The sequence below is a fragment of the Hemitrygon akajei genome, chromosome 31 (assembly GCF_048418815.1).
Source record: "Hemitrygon akajei chromosome 31, sHemAka1.3, whole genome shotgun sequence".
NCBI classification, from domain to species: domain Eukaryota; kingdom Metazoa; phylum Chordata; class Chondrichthyes; order Myliobatiformes; family Dasyatidae; genus Hemitrygon; species Hemitrygon akajei.
The window spans coordinates 13,552,887-13,568,091 of NC_133154.1; the positions used below are offsets into that span (position 1 = coordinate 13,552,887).

Here is a 15,205-nt window from a genome sequence, read left to right on the forward strand (position 1 = left end):
CACTGCCTCTCATAATTCTATAAATTTCAAGCATGTTCTCCCCTCAGCCTCCACAGCTCCAGAGAAAACATTCCCAGTTTTTCCACCCTTTCCTTGTCACTAGTCCAGGCAGTGTCCTGATGACACACACAAAGTGCTGGAGGAACCCAGCAGGCCAGGCAGTGTCTGTGGAGCAGAGTGAACAGTTGACTTTTTGGGCCGAGACCCTTCATTAAGGTTCTTTATCAGGGTCTCAGTCCAAAGCGTCTGCTGCTTACTCTTTTCCATAGATGCTTTTCCTGCCCTGCTGAGTTCCTCCAGCACTTTTGTGTGCGTGTTGCTCTGGATCTCCAGCATCTGCAGATCTTCTGGTGTTAGCATCCTCTTCTGCACTCTCTCTGCAGTCTCCCCATCCTTCCTGTAATGGGATGACCAGAACTGAATGCACGGGGGCCCGGAAGCAAGAATAAGCAGGTGAGAAGGGGTAGAGGGAAACCAGAATGGGGAATGGAGAAAGAGAGAAGGGTTCTTCTTCTTTCCTTCCCTTCTCCAGGCAGGCATGGGAACTGTACTTCCCTCAATGTTTTTATATCAACTCTAGCATGAATATTAGCGCAGAATACTCAAGGCATTTCTTTAGCGTAGTCACCTGAGAAGATGGTATGTTTTAGTCCCCTTTCAAAAGGTGGTTCCTCCAACTGGGTCATAAACACGAGAGACCTGCAGATGCTGGGTCTCACGAGCAACACACACACAGAAAGCTGAGGGAACCCCGGCAGTATCCCTGGAGGAGAATAAACAGGTGACTTTTCAGACCAAGGCCCTTCGTTAGGGCTCTTTAACAGGGCCTCGGCCTAAAATGTTGTCTGTTTATTCTTTTCCACCGGCGGCCAGAAGCAAGAATAAGCAGGTGAGAAGGGGGTAGAGGGAAACCTCCTGTTTCTCCCACCCACTAGCTCGTTAACCTACCAACCTGCACATCGCTGGAAGAAACTGGAGCACCCAGGGGTGACCCACGTGGTCGCAAGGAGAACGTGCGGACAGCCCAGCGCAACTGTAGATGTGACCTTCCCACTATTCAGGACATTTACAAAGACAGGTGCGTAAAAAGGGCCCGAAGGTTCATTGGGGAACCGAGTCACCCCAACCACAAACTGTTCCAGCTGCTACCATCCGGGAAACGGTACCGCAACATAAAAGCCAGAACCAACAGGCCCCGGGACAGCTTCTTCCACCAGGCCATCAGACTGATTAATTCATGCTGATACTATTGTACATTTCTGCCACACTGACTGTACATACTATTTACTGTATTATAAATTGCTATAAACTGCACATTGCACATTTAGATGGAGATGTAACGTAAAGATCTTTACTCCTCATGTACGAGGGATGTAAGTAATAAAGTCAATTCAATTCAGTTCTCACCAGCCCATCAATTCACTCTGATTCCCCTCCTGCTCCCCTTTCTTCCATGGTTCATTCTATCAAATTCCTCTTTCTTCAGCTCCTTAGCTCTTCCACCTCCCAGATTCTCACATCAAACCCCCTCCCCTCCCACCCAGCCACCCTCCCCCCTCACCTTTCACCTACTCCTCTCCTCCTTTCAACCTCCTCTCCTTGGTTCCTTCCCAGCTCTGCTGAAGGGGTCCCGGCCTGAGACACCGGACTGTCCGTTCCCCTCCTGACCAGACGCCGAATCCCTCCCTCCGACAGCGCGGCGCTCCCTCAGTCCTGCACTGGACTGCGGGCAGAGATGGTTGTGCTCTGGTGCAAAACTGAGTCTTTGAACCTCTACCCACCTCACAGGAAGCGTGGGGGGAGGGGGGTTGATTAAAAACTCTGGCGTTGGCTACAACTCGTGGTACCAGAGGGCAGTTTAGTCCGAGCTGTATATTACTTCAGTTCTTGTCACTTGACTATGTCATCAGAAGATTCAGCAGGGAGAATTAAAAGACCACAGCATCGTGTTTTATTGGTATTTATTGCCAGCAAAAACCATCACTCTCTAGAAATCGATCATTGGTTTTAATCAGTCTCAACGCTGGAGTTCATGGTGAGTGGTCACAATGGAGATCAACTCTGTTTGACTCACGGAATGGAAGGTGCAGCTGGAATAAAACGTGCGGAAACGATAACGATTCGTGCTACACGTCGATAATCGGGTTACCCCTCAATACAAGCCCCTCACCTCCTCCTCCCCGGTCCAACTTCCATCGCTCGGCCCACCCCGTTCCCATGGAAACCAGTCACTCTTGGCGCCCTCAGTCCAGTGGAGTCAGCGGTCCTGATCTCTCCCGGGACCTCCGAGGGGACTGGAGGGGGTGTGGGGGAGATCCTTATCGAGGTCCCTGTACACGGATTGGGAAATGAGCCGTGGGATCTCTGATCTTTAAATTCACCGAGCAACGCAACTCAAGATTAAATTGACCTAACTTTCCCACTTACTGTGAGTCCCCTGATAAACACAGACTCAATCCTGAGCCAAACAACCACTCTTAGCATCATATAGAGAGTCCTACACAAAGAAACAGGCCCTTCTGCCCACAGAGTATGTGCTGACCCCCTTGAGCACTCATTTGCACTAATCCTACATTAATTCCATTTTATTTTATTCCACCTCTTACGCTAGGCTGACCTGGCTCACTGTGGGAGAACCCAGAGGGTGCCCACACTGTCACAGGGAGGAGATGCAAATGCAACAGACAACACTGGAGATCAGAGATTAAATCACTCATCAGAGACCCAGACGTGACCCTCTGCCCCCACATGGCTGGGATACACCATCCAGCATCCTCTGATTTAATCCCAACCTCATCCCAGGTTGAATTTACAGTGACCAATTAACCTACCAGTTTTGGACTGCAGGAGGAAACTGGGGCACCCATTGGGGAATGTACAAACTCCTTGCAGTGGTGGGAATCGAACCCAGGTCACCTGTACTGTAAACCGTTGTGCTAACAACTACGCTACTGTGCTTCCTGGTGAGGGAACTGTGATGTAGATGGGGTAATGGACAGATTAACTTCCCCTCCAGCCGTCCGACGAGAGGACAGAGGGGCAACTTTGTGCGGGGAAGGGTGTCGTTCCATTGCCTGGCTCCCATAATGGCTCCATCCCACTCACCTTCTCTCATATTCCTCTGCATCACCCGTCAGCTCCTCCTGTTTCTCCCACCCACTAGCTCGTCAACCTACCAACCCGCACATCGCTGGAAGAAACTGGAGCACCCAGGGGTGACCCACGTGGTCGCAGGGAGAACGTGCAAACTCCACCCAGACAGTGCCCGAGATCGGGATTGAACCTGTGTCTCCTGAGGCTGCGAGGCAGCTGTGCCTGCTGTGCCAGCTTGCTGTCCCTGTTTGACAGAAACTGGGAAGGCAGGGGCTGAACAGCAACTAAGTCCCACAAAATTGTTGTGGGACCAAGTGCCTGGATCCCTGGCCCCATAAAGTGCCTGAATCCCTGGCCCCATAAAATGCCTGAATCCCTGGTCCCATAAAATGCCTGAATCCCTGGTCCCATAAAATGCCTGAATCCCTGGCCCCATAAAGTGCCTGGATCCCTGGCCCCATAAAGTGCCTGAATCCCTGGCCCCATAAAGTGCCTGGATCCCTGGCCCCATAAAGTGCCTGAATCCCTGGCCCCATAAAATGCCTGAATCCCTGGTCCCATAAAATGCCTGAATCCCTGGCCCTATAAAATGCCTGAATCCCTGGCCCCATAAAATGCCTGAATCCCTGGTCCCATAAAATGCCTGAATCCCTGGCCCCATAAAGTGCCTGGATCCCTGGCCCCATAAAGTGCCTGAATCCCTGGCCCCATAAAGTGCCTGGATCCCTGGCCCCATAAAGTGCCTGAATCCCTGGCCCCATAAAATGCCTGAATCCCTGGTCCCATAAAATGCCTGAATCCCTGGCCCTATAAAATGCCTGAATCCCTGGCCCCATAAAGTGCCTGAATCCCTGGCCTCATAAAATGCCTGAATCCCTGGTCGAACAAAGTGCCTGGATCGCTGTGAATCCCTGGTCCCATCAGACAACAAGAAAAGCAATTGCTTCAAAGTTCCAGTGAGCTGCAGCAGGACTAGCTCAGGGCAGCTGGTGACCCCAGGCCCAAGTCCCCCCTTGGCCATGGAATAGAATTGAGACGGATTTTATTGGGAACATCCAGGGGAAGGAGGGAAGATAAATAAACCTAAGAGAATTGGAATTTTGACTAGGTGGCTGGAAGGGGGAGTGAGGCGATAAACAGTTGATTTACCTAGTGAGGCCTGTTGTCCCAGGAAGGTCATTCAACAGGACAATATGGTCTGAACCCCCCACCCCCTAAAATGGAATACAGACACACAAGACTGCAGATGCCAGAATCTAGAGTGCAAAAAAACTGCAGAAGGAACTCAGCAGACCAGGCAGCATCTATGGAGGGGAAAGGGGAATGGGCAATGGACGTTTCAGGTCGAGACCATTTATGAGAGATAGAGGGGGAGTTGGACAGTATATAAAGGTAAGGGGAAGGGGGGTTGGATTCAGATCAGGAGGGTGAGATGCAGATGGAGGAAGGAAGAGTGGACGTAGTGACAGAGGCTGGGAGGTAACAGGGGGCTGAAATGATGGAAACTGATCGGGAAGGGAAGTGGAGCAAGGAAGGGAGATAGGAACAGTGCAGGACCAAAGGGAGGAGTGGTCAGGCGATAGACAAATGCAGCAGAGGGTGGAGAGGAAACAGGCGATGGGGCCTTGGGTGAGCGAATTGGAGACATTGTAGAGGAAATTATTTTATACCATGCGGCCTGGTATCTGAACACAGGGCTGACTCCCTCTGGTCAAACCCCCCAACCTGAATGTAATAATGAGAAACAACTGCTGAAGAATGAAACTCTCTATCACCAGAAAGCCAAAATAAAAGAAACGGAAAACCTCAGCACGCCAGGCAGCATCTGTAGAGAGAGGAATCTTTAACGTTACACGGTTCGGGACCCTTAACCACTCAATCAGTTCTGATGAAGGGTCCCAGGGTTTGAACTGTTTCTCTTTCCATGGGAAATGCTGCTATTGTGTTTTGCTCCCGTGGAGGGAGAAGAAATAGACTTTCAGCCGCAGGATGTTAAAGAAGTGTAGTACTACGCAAGCAGATTTCCTGATTCTGCTAAGATTTTGGCAGATTCAGGGGTGGTCTGATTTCGGTTTGATTAAGGGATTCAATGGGGTAAATGGATGGAAACTATTTCTCCTTGAACAGAATCCTTGGAATGGGGTCATTCAACTGTGGAAGGGCTTCATCTATTGACAAATAGAAACCAGCAGATCCTCATCCTGAATCTGCAGGAGGCCGGAGAGGACAGACTGAAATTTTCACGGTGCTGGGATATGCACATCACTCTTTGACAACGAGGACCAGGGCAGGGAGATTAAGACACCTTTCCAACACCATCTCACGTCTGGACTGGTGAGGAAGCATGGTCCAGTGTTTCCACGCAGCAGAAGAGCCACCTGAGAGTTGAAACGAACCCTCCAACGGGAAACAAAGTAGTTTCTGCCTTAATTAAGTAGAATTTATTTGCCTTGGGGCCTATTCGGAGGAGCTGGCAGGAGCAATATGGTTAAAGATGAGAGATAAAGCCATTCTCACACCCCCTTCCCTAGCCTATAGCTTTGTGTTATATACAGTATAATCCTTTTTTAAACCATAACCTGTAAAGTCTATTACAATACACAACTCACAAATCACATATTCTCCCCACAATTAATTTTGTGTCGATTTGCTGTTTAAAAAGTCCTGCTGATGGAGCCAGTCTTTCAGACCTTCAGATCCCAACCTGCTCCCGGTGCCCGCCTGCTGCCTCAGGAGTCGATGATCTGCCCCGACCAGGTCTCGTGTTTAGTTCCTGGGGCCAGGTGGGTGATGACCACCTCGACAGCCTGGAACTTTATGTTCTTGGGCGGGACGGCGCACACCTTGTACGTGACTTCGTCTCCTTCCACCGGCACGTACTCCCCCTCGATGCTGGGGACAGAAAAGCGGGAGAAGTTAGGGTCAGCGAGTTCAGCCCTGAGGTAATCGGCGGGGGGAGCTGGGTTACTCAAAGCCAGATGAGTCCTGATGCGAAATCAAGAACTTAGAAGCAGCAATGGTCCACCCGGACCTTCAAGCCTACCTCACCTTTCAGTATGATCAATGCTACAAGAAAGAAGTACACTCACAACTAAAAGTTTCATAAACTTCCTGAGCTTCCTTCCTACTCACTGTAGAGGATTAGAAAGGAGGAGGAGGAAGATCATCTGACCCAAGGAATTTCCCATCTCCTCCTTCCACTGATAACCCTTCTCCCTCTCAGCCCTCTCCAGCGCTGACAGCCTCAAGAAAGCGGCATCTATCAAGGACCCCCACCATCCTGCCCCCTTTTTGCTACTACCATTAGGCAGGGGGTGCAGGTGTTGGCGTGTGGCCAAGTGATTAAGGCGTTTGTCTAGTGATCTGAAGGTCACTAGTTCGAGCCTTGGCTGAGACTGCGTGTGTGTCCTTGAGCAAGGCACTTAACCACACATTGCTCTGTGACGACACCGGTGCCAAGCTGTATGGGTCCTAATGCCCTTCCCTTGGACAACATCGGTGGTGTGGAGAGGGGAGACTTGCAGCTTGGGCAACTGCCGGTCTCCCATTTAAAAAAACCCCTGCCCAGGCCCTGCGCCCTGGAAACTTTCCAAGGTGCAAATCCATGGTCTGTCGAGACTAATGGAGGCTGACATGCTACCTACAGGGGGTGCAGGAACCTGAAGTTCCACACCACCAACTTCAGACACCGCTACTTCCCTACAACCAGAGGGTTCTTGAACCAACCCGTTCTGGACAGTCCTAATGAAGGGTCTTGGCCCAAAATGGCGACTATGTCCTTTTACGTAGCTGCTTGCCGAGTTCCTCCAGCATCTCGTGTGTGTTGCTTTGACATGCCGTTGCAGACGTACAGTGGGGAGCATTCTGACTGGTTACGTCACAGCCTGGTCTGGGAACTCCAACGCCCAGGGACACGAGAGGCTAGAGAGTGTGACGGACTCAGCAAGTTCCATCGTGGGCAGAGTTTTTCCAACAGGTGATTCCTCAGGAAGGCGATTAAGGACGCACACTTGTTCTGACCAGGCCCTCTTTTCAATGCTGTCATCAGGCAGGAGGTAAGGAGCCTGTGGACTAAACACCTCAAAGCTTCAACAGAAACTTCTTCCGCACTGCCAACAGGTTCCTGAACTCATGTGAATATCCCTAACACTGTCTAGGAGACATTTCTTTTTCTCCCTCTCACTAGATTGTTATATCTATTTTGTTGCTTATTTTGTGCACAATTGATTTATTTTAATCTAAGTTTATGTTAACGTATGTTTGTCCTCCTCTTCGTCTGAGCTGCTTCATTGCGTTTGTGCCTTGGGTACGTCTGCCTGTGGAGGCGACAAATTTGCACTTGAACTTCCCTGCTCCCACCCGCCGCGCATCAGCCCGCGATCGCTCTGCTTTGAGGACGCCGTTTCATTCTGAAGAGACGCTGCGACCACTCACTCGGAGATGTGCACGAAGATGTCCTCCTTCCCGTCCGAGGGGGTGATGAACCCGTGACCCTGTGACCTGGAGAAGCACTTGCACTTGCCCTTGGAGATGGGGCCAAGGGTTGCCCGGGCGGAGCTGGAAGAGGAGAAACAGGGTGGTGAACTCAGACAAGGACACAGAACAATGCCATCCAGATCACTGAGCGACAAACGTACAGATGAATGTTACAGTTGACCACAGCCGAGCAGGCCATTCGGCCCAACGGACCAGTGCTTGCTCCTTCGATGATCAATCCAATAATTCCCTCTTCCCTGCACATTCCCCGGATAGGCAACATTTTGCCCTTCCAAGTACTTTCCCATTTGCCTTCTGAGGGAAGTTGATAAAGGTGTGAGCAGGACTCAGATATGGTCCGTGAAAGTGGAGTCGTAGGCGGACAGGGGGTTGAAGAAGGCTGTTGGCACATTGGCCCTCACTGTGTATAGAACTAGGATGTTATGTTGCAGATGTACAATATCGGGGTGAGGCTCCACGTGGAATATTGTGTTCAGTTTTGGTCACCTTGCTTTAGGAAAGGTGGAGAATGTAAAGATTTACAAGGATGTTGTCAGGACTAAAGGAACTGAGTTATAGTTAAGCATGATTACAGCCTGTTTATTGGAGAGTAGGAGGCTGGTCTTATACAGTACTGTGCAAAAAAAACTTTGATTTATATAGATAAATAGATAGACTTGTGCACAGTACTGAATTTGACAACGTGGAGCAGAGAGCGGGTTTGTAAATCTGGTGGGAGCAAAGGATCTTGGGAATGGTGAGGGTGGCACTACGGGAGGGGCATGAGACAGGTGGCAGAGAAGGAGTGCCGGGGCGGTGGTTTGGGGGTGCAGGTGCAGACACACCCAGCCCTGAGACACCAGGCAAGGTCATTCGATTCCAAACAATTGGTTTATCGATCATTACAGAATGTCTCTCTGGTGCTTCCCTCTCCCTTCCCCTTGTCCCAACCACGATTCCCCTCTCCCTGCCCCCTTCCCACTCTCAGTCCACAAATAAGACCCATATCAGAATCAGGTTTATCATCACTCATATATGTTATGAAATTTTATTTTTGTTCGGAATCAACAAAGTCTTAGGCACCAGGATATAGACAGGGTACAGACAGGGTGAACTCAGGGTGGAGAATCAGGAACTAGAAGGCACAGGTTTAATGTTTAATAGATTTAATGTTTAAATTTAATTTTAATGTTTAAAAGGTTTAATAGAAAGCTGAGCAGGTATTTTTTCACCAGTGGGTGAACAGTATATGAGGTGCCAGAGGAAATGGTATGAAGAGGTACATGGATAGGAGAGGTTTTGAGGGATATGTGCCAAACGTGGGCAAATGGACTGAGTTAGATAGAGAGATATGGGAGGGAGAGGGGAGAAGGGAAAGAGAGGGGGCCAGGGAGAAAGAAGGGATGGGGAGAGAGATCAAGCATCAACCCCAGCATTCAGTGAGGTCACTGTCTGAGCTCTGAGCTCAGTTTGCCTCTGTGTTGACGAGGAGTGGGGACAGATTGACAGTGTTAACGGCCCAGCCTCCACAACTCCGGTGGGTCAATCCTTCAATAGAAGGAATCACTCCTCTGTCCATCTGAGGTGAATCTGCCAGCTCTAGAAACCCCCATAGTGGGTGACATCCTGGAAGCATCGACCCCCCCCCCCAGTAAGACAGCATAGAATCTAGTGCTTCGATAAGATCAATACCAATCCTTCGCCAGAGAGTCCTAAATAGAGAGGCTCATGTGTATGCAGACCTCCAGATGTGGAGTAAGACTGCATGGAATAGGCCAATCAGCCCACACTGTCTGTGCTAGCCACTGTGGACTTAACTACACTAATACACTGCAGCGGTACAAAACTTGAGTTGGGCCTCATTTGGAGCATTGCGAGCATTTCTGGCCACATTACGGGGTGGTGGGGGGGGCGAGTGGAGCTCGGATGAAGTTCACCAGGATGTTGTCTGGATTAGAGAGCATTAGCAATAAGGGAAAATTGGACAAATATTAACCGTTCTCATTGGAGGTCATGGGGAGACCTGACGGAACTATATAGATACTTCTGCATGAATGCACCTGCAACAACTTACCGGTGCCATGGTAGCGTAGCGGTTAGCACAACGGTCTACCGTGCGGGTGACCCAGGTTCAATTCCCACCCGTTTGTTCCCTCCCGGTCAGTCAGTTCCCACCAGTCAGCTTCCTGGTCATTGAAAGTTGATTAGGGTGGCATTAAACTGGGGGATTGCTGGGTGGCGTGGCTCAAAGGGCCAGAAGGGTCTTAAACCAACAAACCGTACGTCTTCGGGATGTGGGAGGAAACCGGAGCACCCGGAGGAGAAGTGCGAACTCCATGCAGATTTGATGATAATGTTTGAACCAAACCCCTCCAGGATCTGGTGAGAACGTGGTTACTACTAATCTCGCACTCAGTCATATGGAGGAGCTGACGGAGCGGGGATACTTACGCAGAGTAGGTACGGGTCCGTTTGGTGGGGAGAGGGCTGGGCAGGTCCCCCAGGAGAGAGTTGTTGCGCTCCCAAGTTTTGGGACTGTCACGGCAGTAGAGTAAAGGAGGGGACACCTGTGCCCGAGGCAAGTGAGGTGGCTGTGAGGGTGATGTCTCGCTCTGCTCTGACGACATGGTGCTTTAAGCGGATTTCTGTCTGTAAAGCAAAAGGAGACGCTGTTAGAATCCCACTTGATCTGCTTGCTTGGGTCCCGCAGACACACGGTGGGAACTTCCTTGTGCTGCCCTCCCGGAGCTGACCACCAGAGGGCGCAATTGTCCCAGTTCTTGCCCTGTCAGAAACCGAAATAAACTGTCAGAAATAACTCATCAAAAAATAAGAACATAATATATCAGTGCATGAACATTGAGCCTGCTCCACCATGCAATAAGATCATGGCTGATCCGACTGTGGACTCAGCTCCATCTGCTGACTTTTCCCCGTAAACTTAAATTCCCTTTCACTGTGCCTTTGATCTATTTAATGAGGTAGCCTATGCTGCTTCCCGGGGCAGGGAATTCCACACATGCCCGAGTCTGTGGGAACGGCAAAGCAGTTCCTCCTCCTCTCCTTCCTAAACCTACTCCCCCGAATCTTGAGGCTGCGTCCCCAAGTTCTAAGTAAGCAGAACTATTGAAAGTTGGCGACCCGAAACAATAACTGTTTTGTTATTTCTACAGATGCTCCCTGACCTGCTGAGTGTTTCCGATATTCTTTGCTTTTATTCACTGTGGCCCCGGGTTTGCTATCGTGCCGTGTTTTTGAAGGTCTTGAGGTCCGACAACAGCTGGCATTCAGCTATGTAAAATGTTTATCATTATATCAACGAACCACTCATGGGGAAGCATGGGTAACCACCATTGGCCGGTGTGCACATGATCTCTTTCCATGAATCAGAATCAAGTTTATTATCACTGACATATGCCCTGAACTTTGTTGTTTTGTGGTAGCAGATGTAACAAGTTACTGTAAGTTACAATGAAAATAGATGGAGACAGATAGAGATAAATAGATCAATATACTCTCCACCATACATCTGTAGAAGCTTGTCAAAGTTTCAGAGGTCCTGCCGAAACTTTGCAGACTCCGAAGGAAGTAGAGGAGCTGGCTGCTGTGCTTTCTTCCTAATTGCATTTTCCCAGAGAAACGGAATCAAAAACCAGAGGGCATGGGTTAAAGGTGAGAGGGGAAAGATTTAGAAGAGGCTTGAAGAGCAACTTCTTCACACAAAGGGTGGTCCACGTACGGAACAAGCTGCTGGTGGAAGTGGTTGCGGCAGGTGCAATAGCAACACTTAAAGACACTTGGACAGGGACATGGGGAAGAAAGGTGTGGAGGGATGTGAGACAAACAGGATTGGTTGAGGTGGGTGTCGCGCCCAGCACGGACGTTAGAGTTAGGCTGAAGGGCCTGTTGTACGTCCCGAAGACTCTACGGCAAGATTCACGACTTCAGATCTGGCAAACCAGGTGAGCGGGGCAGACAGTGCTGGCTATGTGTCCGTGAGGTTGAGATCCTTCGAGTTCTCACCAAGCCCACACTGTCTTCCAACCCCCCAGAAGTGAGAAGAATCAGTTCTCCCATGCCACCACAAGTCCTGGGCTCAGAATCTGTAAAATATGTTGGTGATAATCTCCAGTCGTTTCAGGAGTTCGCTCTGGCTGGTTTCATTCTGGGCCTCCTGCCTCTAATAATTTGTTTTCTCATTTTCAACATCCTTACATGGAGGATTGGCTGCTGAATCTTTAAGAAGCATTCCAGGCCTCTCCTCGATGTTCTTATTGTCCCAACACCGACCTTCCCTCAGGGATGCATTACAGTGGAGGAGAGTGGGTCTGTGTGGTGGGACCAAGCAAGGGATAGGGGACAGGGACACGATAACCTAGCGGTTAGCACAACGGTTCGCAGTACGAGAGACCAAGGTTCAACTCCCGCTGCTGCCTGTAAGGAGTTTGCACGTTCTCCCTGTATCTGTGTGCTCCAATTTCCTACCGCAGTCCAAAGATGGTCCAGTTGGTGGGTTCACTGGTCATTGTGATTACCCTGTGATTAGGCTCGGATTAAATTGGGGATTTCTGAGCGGGACAGTTCAAAGGGTCGGAAGGGCTGTATCTCTATAAATAAATGTCCCTGTACTGAGGAAGAAATGTAAGATGCAAGAGATGTTAAATGTTAAGTATTCTCTAAGCACAGAGAGAGAAAAAGAGAGAGTAAGTGCAGAAAAAGGAAAAAAAGACATAGAAGGATGCAGTGAGGAATAGAAAGGGAGGGAGAGTAAGAGAGAGATAGAGAGAGAAAATCAGAAAAGTCACCCGACAAAATGAGACACAATATGTGTACGTATGGGAGAGAGAGAAAATCAGTGAGACACAAAGATCAACATATCAGAGACTGTTATCAATGCAGAGAACAAGCAAATAGAGAGGGAAAATATTAAAGAGAGAGCCCAGAGAACAGAACAAAGTGACAGAAACGAGAAGGGAGAATGAGAAACAGTGAGAAAGGACAAAAGGACAAGTGTGATCCAGCTGGTGAAGTGAGGCCAGATTTCTCTCAAGGCTGCGTCTGTTTATTCAAATGTATGCTGCAGAAGAAATTCTCCGGCCCTCCTCTGTCTACGGACCGATCAACCTTGGCTGCGGCAAACGCCTTCAACCCCTGGAGGATCTGCGTGGAGGTGACACTGAGCAGCTGTAGGGAAACAAACGGCTGCAGAGATCACCAGCCGAATGTCTAGGTAGACAGAGGTACAGAGAGAGAGGCGTGCAGATAAACAGACAGCCAGATGAAGAGAGATGCAATTGTCATTAGGGATCGATGATACACCGGGCAGACATAGATGGATAAACTGATAGCTAGATGGGTGGATTGTGGATGCAGGTTGATAGATACTAGGATATACAGACAAAGAAATGGAAACAAGCGAGAGAATCTGGCAAATGTTCAGGCATTCATGTCGACTGAAAACTGTAGGGACAGATAAACACGAGAAAAGACTGCAGATGCTGGAAATCCAAAGCAACACACACAAAATGATGGAGGAACCCAGCAGGTAGAGACTCCACAGAACAAACCGACAGAAATGTAACGGGAGATACAGGAAGGGGGCAAAGGACAGAGTCGGCAAATACAGGGGTAGGCGCAGACAAGGAAATAAATGCAAATAAGCAGGGGGCGATGTCCAGGTTCAGATTTATTTATCACATCTGCATCGTAAACCTACGGTGAAATGCGTCCTTTGCGTTAACAACCAACGCGCTCGGGGATGTGCTGGGGGCAGCCCGCAAGTGTCGCCCCACGTCCTGGCGCCAACAGTGTCCAGCGTGACACAACACACGGAGCAACAACAGAAACAAAACAAGACCACTAGCCGCTTCCCCAGCCCTGAGCGCGCGAGAGAGTGGTTGGAATCTAAATTCATTGATCGAAGGGGGACGGGGTGGAGACAGAGGTTCACAGAACATTAGACTTTGGTGAAAATATCAAATCAGCCGGCAAATGTGATGGGCTCTTGATGGGTGTGGTTGACCGAAGGGCCCATTTCTGTCTTGTGCAACTCCACTGACAGCAAGGTCCCACAGTGTAGAGAAGTGGCAACGAGCAGATTATCCATTTAGAAACAAGTTTAATATCAACGGCATATGTCATGAAATTATTTACCTTTGTGGCAGCGGTACAATGCAATACGTAATAATAGAGAAAAATAACCTGTGAATTACAGTGTGTGTATGTATGTACACACACACACACTCACACACACACACACACACACACACACACACACACACACTCACACACTCACACACACACACACACACACTCACACACACACACACTCACACACACACACACACACTCACACACACACACATACACACACACACTCACACACACACACACACATACACACACACACACACACACACTCACACACACACACTCACACACTCACACACACACACACACACACACACACTCACACACACACACACACACACACACACTCACACACACACACACACACACACACACACACACACACACACACACACACACACACACACACACACACACACACACACACACACACACATGTGCCAGTCCTTGGGCCTGGACTCTCACCCTTGCCCACATTAAATAGCAGTGACGGAGAGAAGTGCACAACACGGACATTTAGGTAGAGAGGAAGAGGGATTTTTAGAGGAGCAAGTCTGGAAAGGTTTATAAAGAGACTGCAGAAAGACAGACAGAAGGAGAGGGATGGAAATGGGGTGGGAGAGAGAGAGGAGATAGGGAGATGGGGGGAGAAGGGGAGGAAGAGGGAGAAAGAAAGGTATATAGAGATATCAACATCCAATTTTAACGTGTCTATAGTATGACAAGGTTAGGTATCTAGTCATGGTCACTAAATCTCGTCTTTAAAGAAACCTTTGCTCCTTTACCTGGGTGTCTGGAGTGCCTGCCTGTTCAGGTCATCGGCCCCTTGGTCTCAGAGACCTGAGTGAATGTTCAGGGGTCATTCACTGCTGTTGGCACCGTAACCGCAGTTTGTAAATGTTCTGCCTTGAATCCCCCAGCTCCACAAGATGTTCTGTGGGTCACAACCTCCCTGAGCTCACGCCGCTGTACGCCAATGTCCCCAGCCCCCAGTACGCAGACTTCTATGAAGACTGTACAGGGTGGAGCCGAGAGATTACTTCCTTTGATTAGAAGATCTGAAAGTAAGACTCTTTAAAATGATGTTTCCATTGTAAATACTGTACGTGTGGGCATTTATGTATTTATACATATTTTATTCCTGATCTATTTTACCCTCTACCTTCATACTTTACAGATTATTCTTTATAATCGTTGAGTGCTCTTCCGTGTTGCACGTCACAACATTTCATCTTTATAATTGTTGAATGTCGGTTTTTTTTTGTTGCATGTCACATGACCTGACCAATACACCGTGGAAAATCCCTAATATAGGCGAATGCGTATGGTGAATAAAGTTGATACTTAATCCATAAAAAGCATGAACTTTTTAAAAGTTCAATAAATTTTGAGTAAAACAGACTCAGGAGATTCCGCAGATGTGCAGGAAAAGAAAAAGCTGCAGAGAGTCTGTGAACCCAGCTCACTCCATCGCGGGCACTCGCCT

The 15,205-nt window shown here is 49.1% G+C and overlaps 1 protein-coding gene across 4 annotated transcripts in view; it reads right to left on the minus strand.

Annotated features, from left to right (window-relative positions):
* Positions 1-1,944: 1,944 nt before the first annotated feature.
* Positions 1,945-15,205, minus strand: part of csdc2a (cold shock domain containing C2, RNA binding a) — a 58,225-nt gene continuing 44,964 nt past the window's right edge. The window contains exons 2-5 of one of the 4 annotated variants that reach the window (XM_073033828.1): positions 10,021-10,218; positions 7,528-7,650; positions 5,798-5,985; positions 1,945-2,090 (exon numbers count right to left, since the gene is read on the minus strand). In XM_073033828.1, coding sequence (XP_072889929.1) covers positions 5,823-5,985; positions 7,528-7,650; positions 10,021-10,196 — 462 coding nt within the window. In that variant the 5' untranslated portion in view covers positions 10,197-10,218 and the 3' untranslated portion in view covers positions 1,945-2,090; positions 5,798-5,822. Of the gene's footprint in view, positions 5,986-7,527; positions 7,651-10,020; positions 10,219-10,754; positions 10,890-14,504; positions 14,689-15,205 lie in introns of those variants that run through there. The other 3 variants (XM_073033827.1, XM_073033826.1, XM_073033825.1) reach the window with 3 other exon arrangements.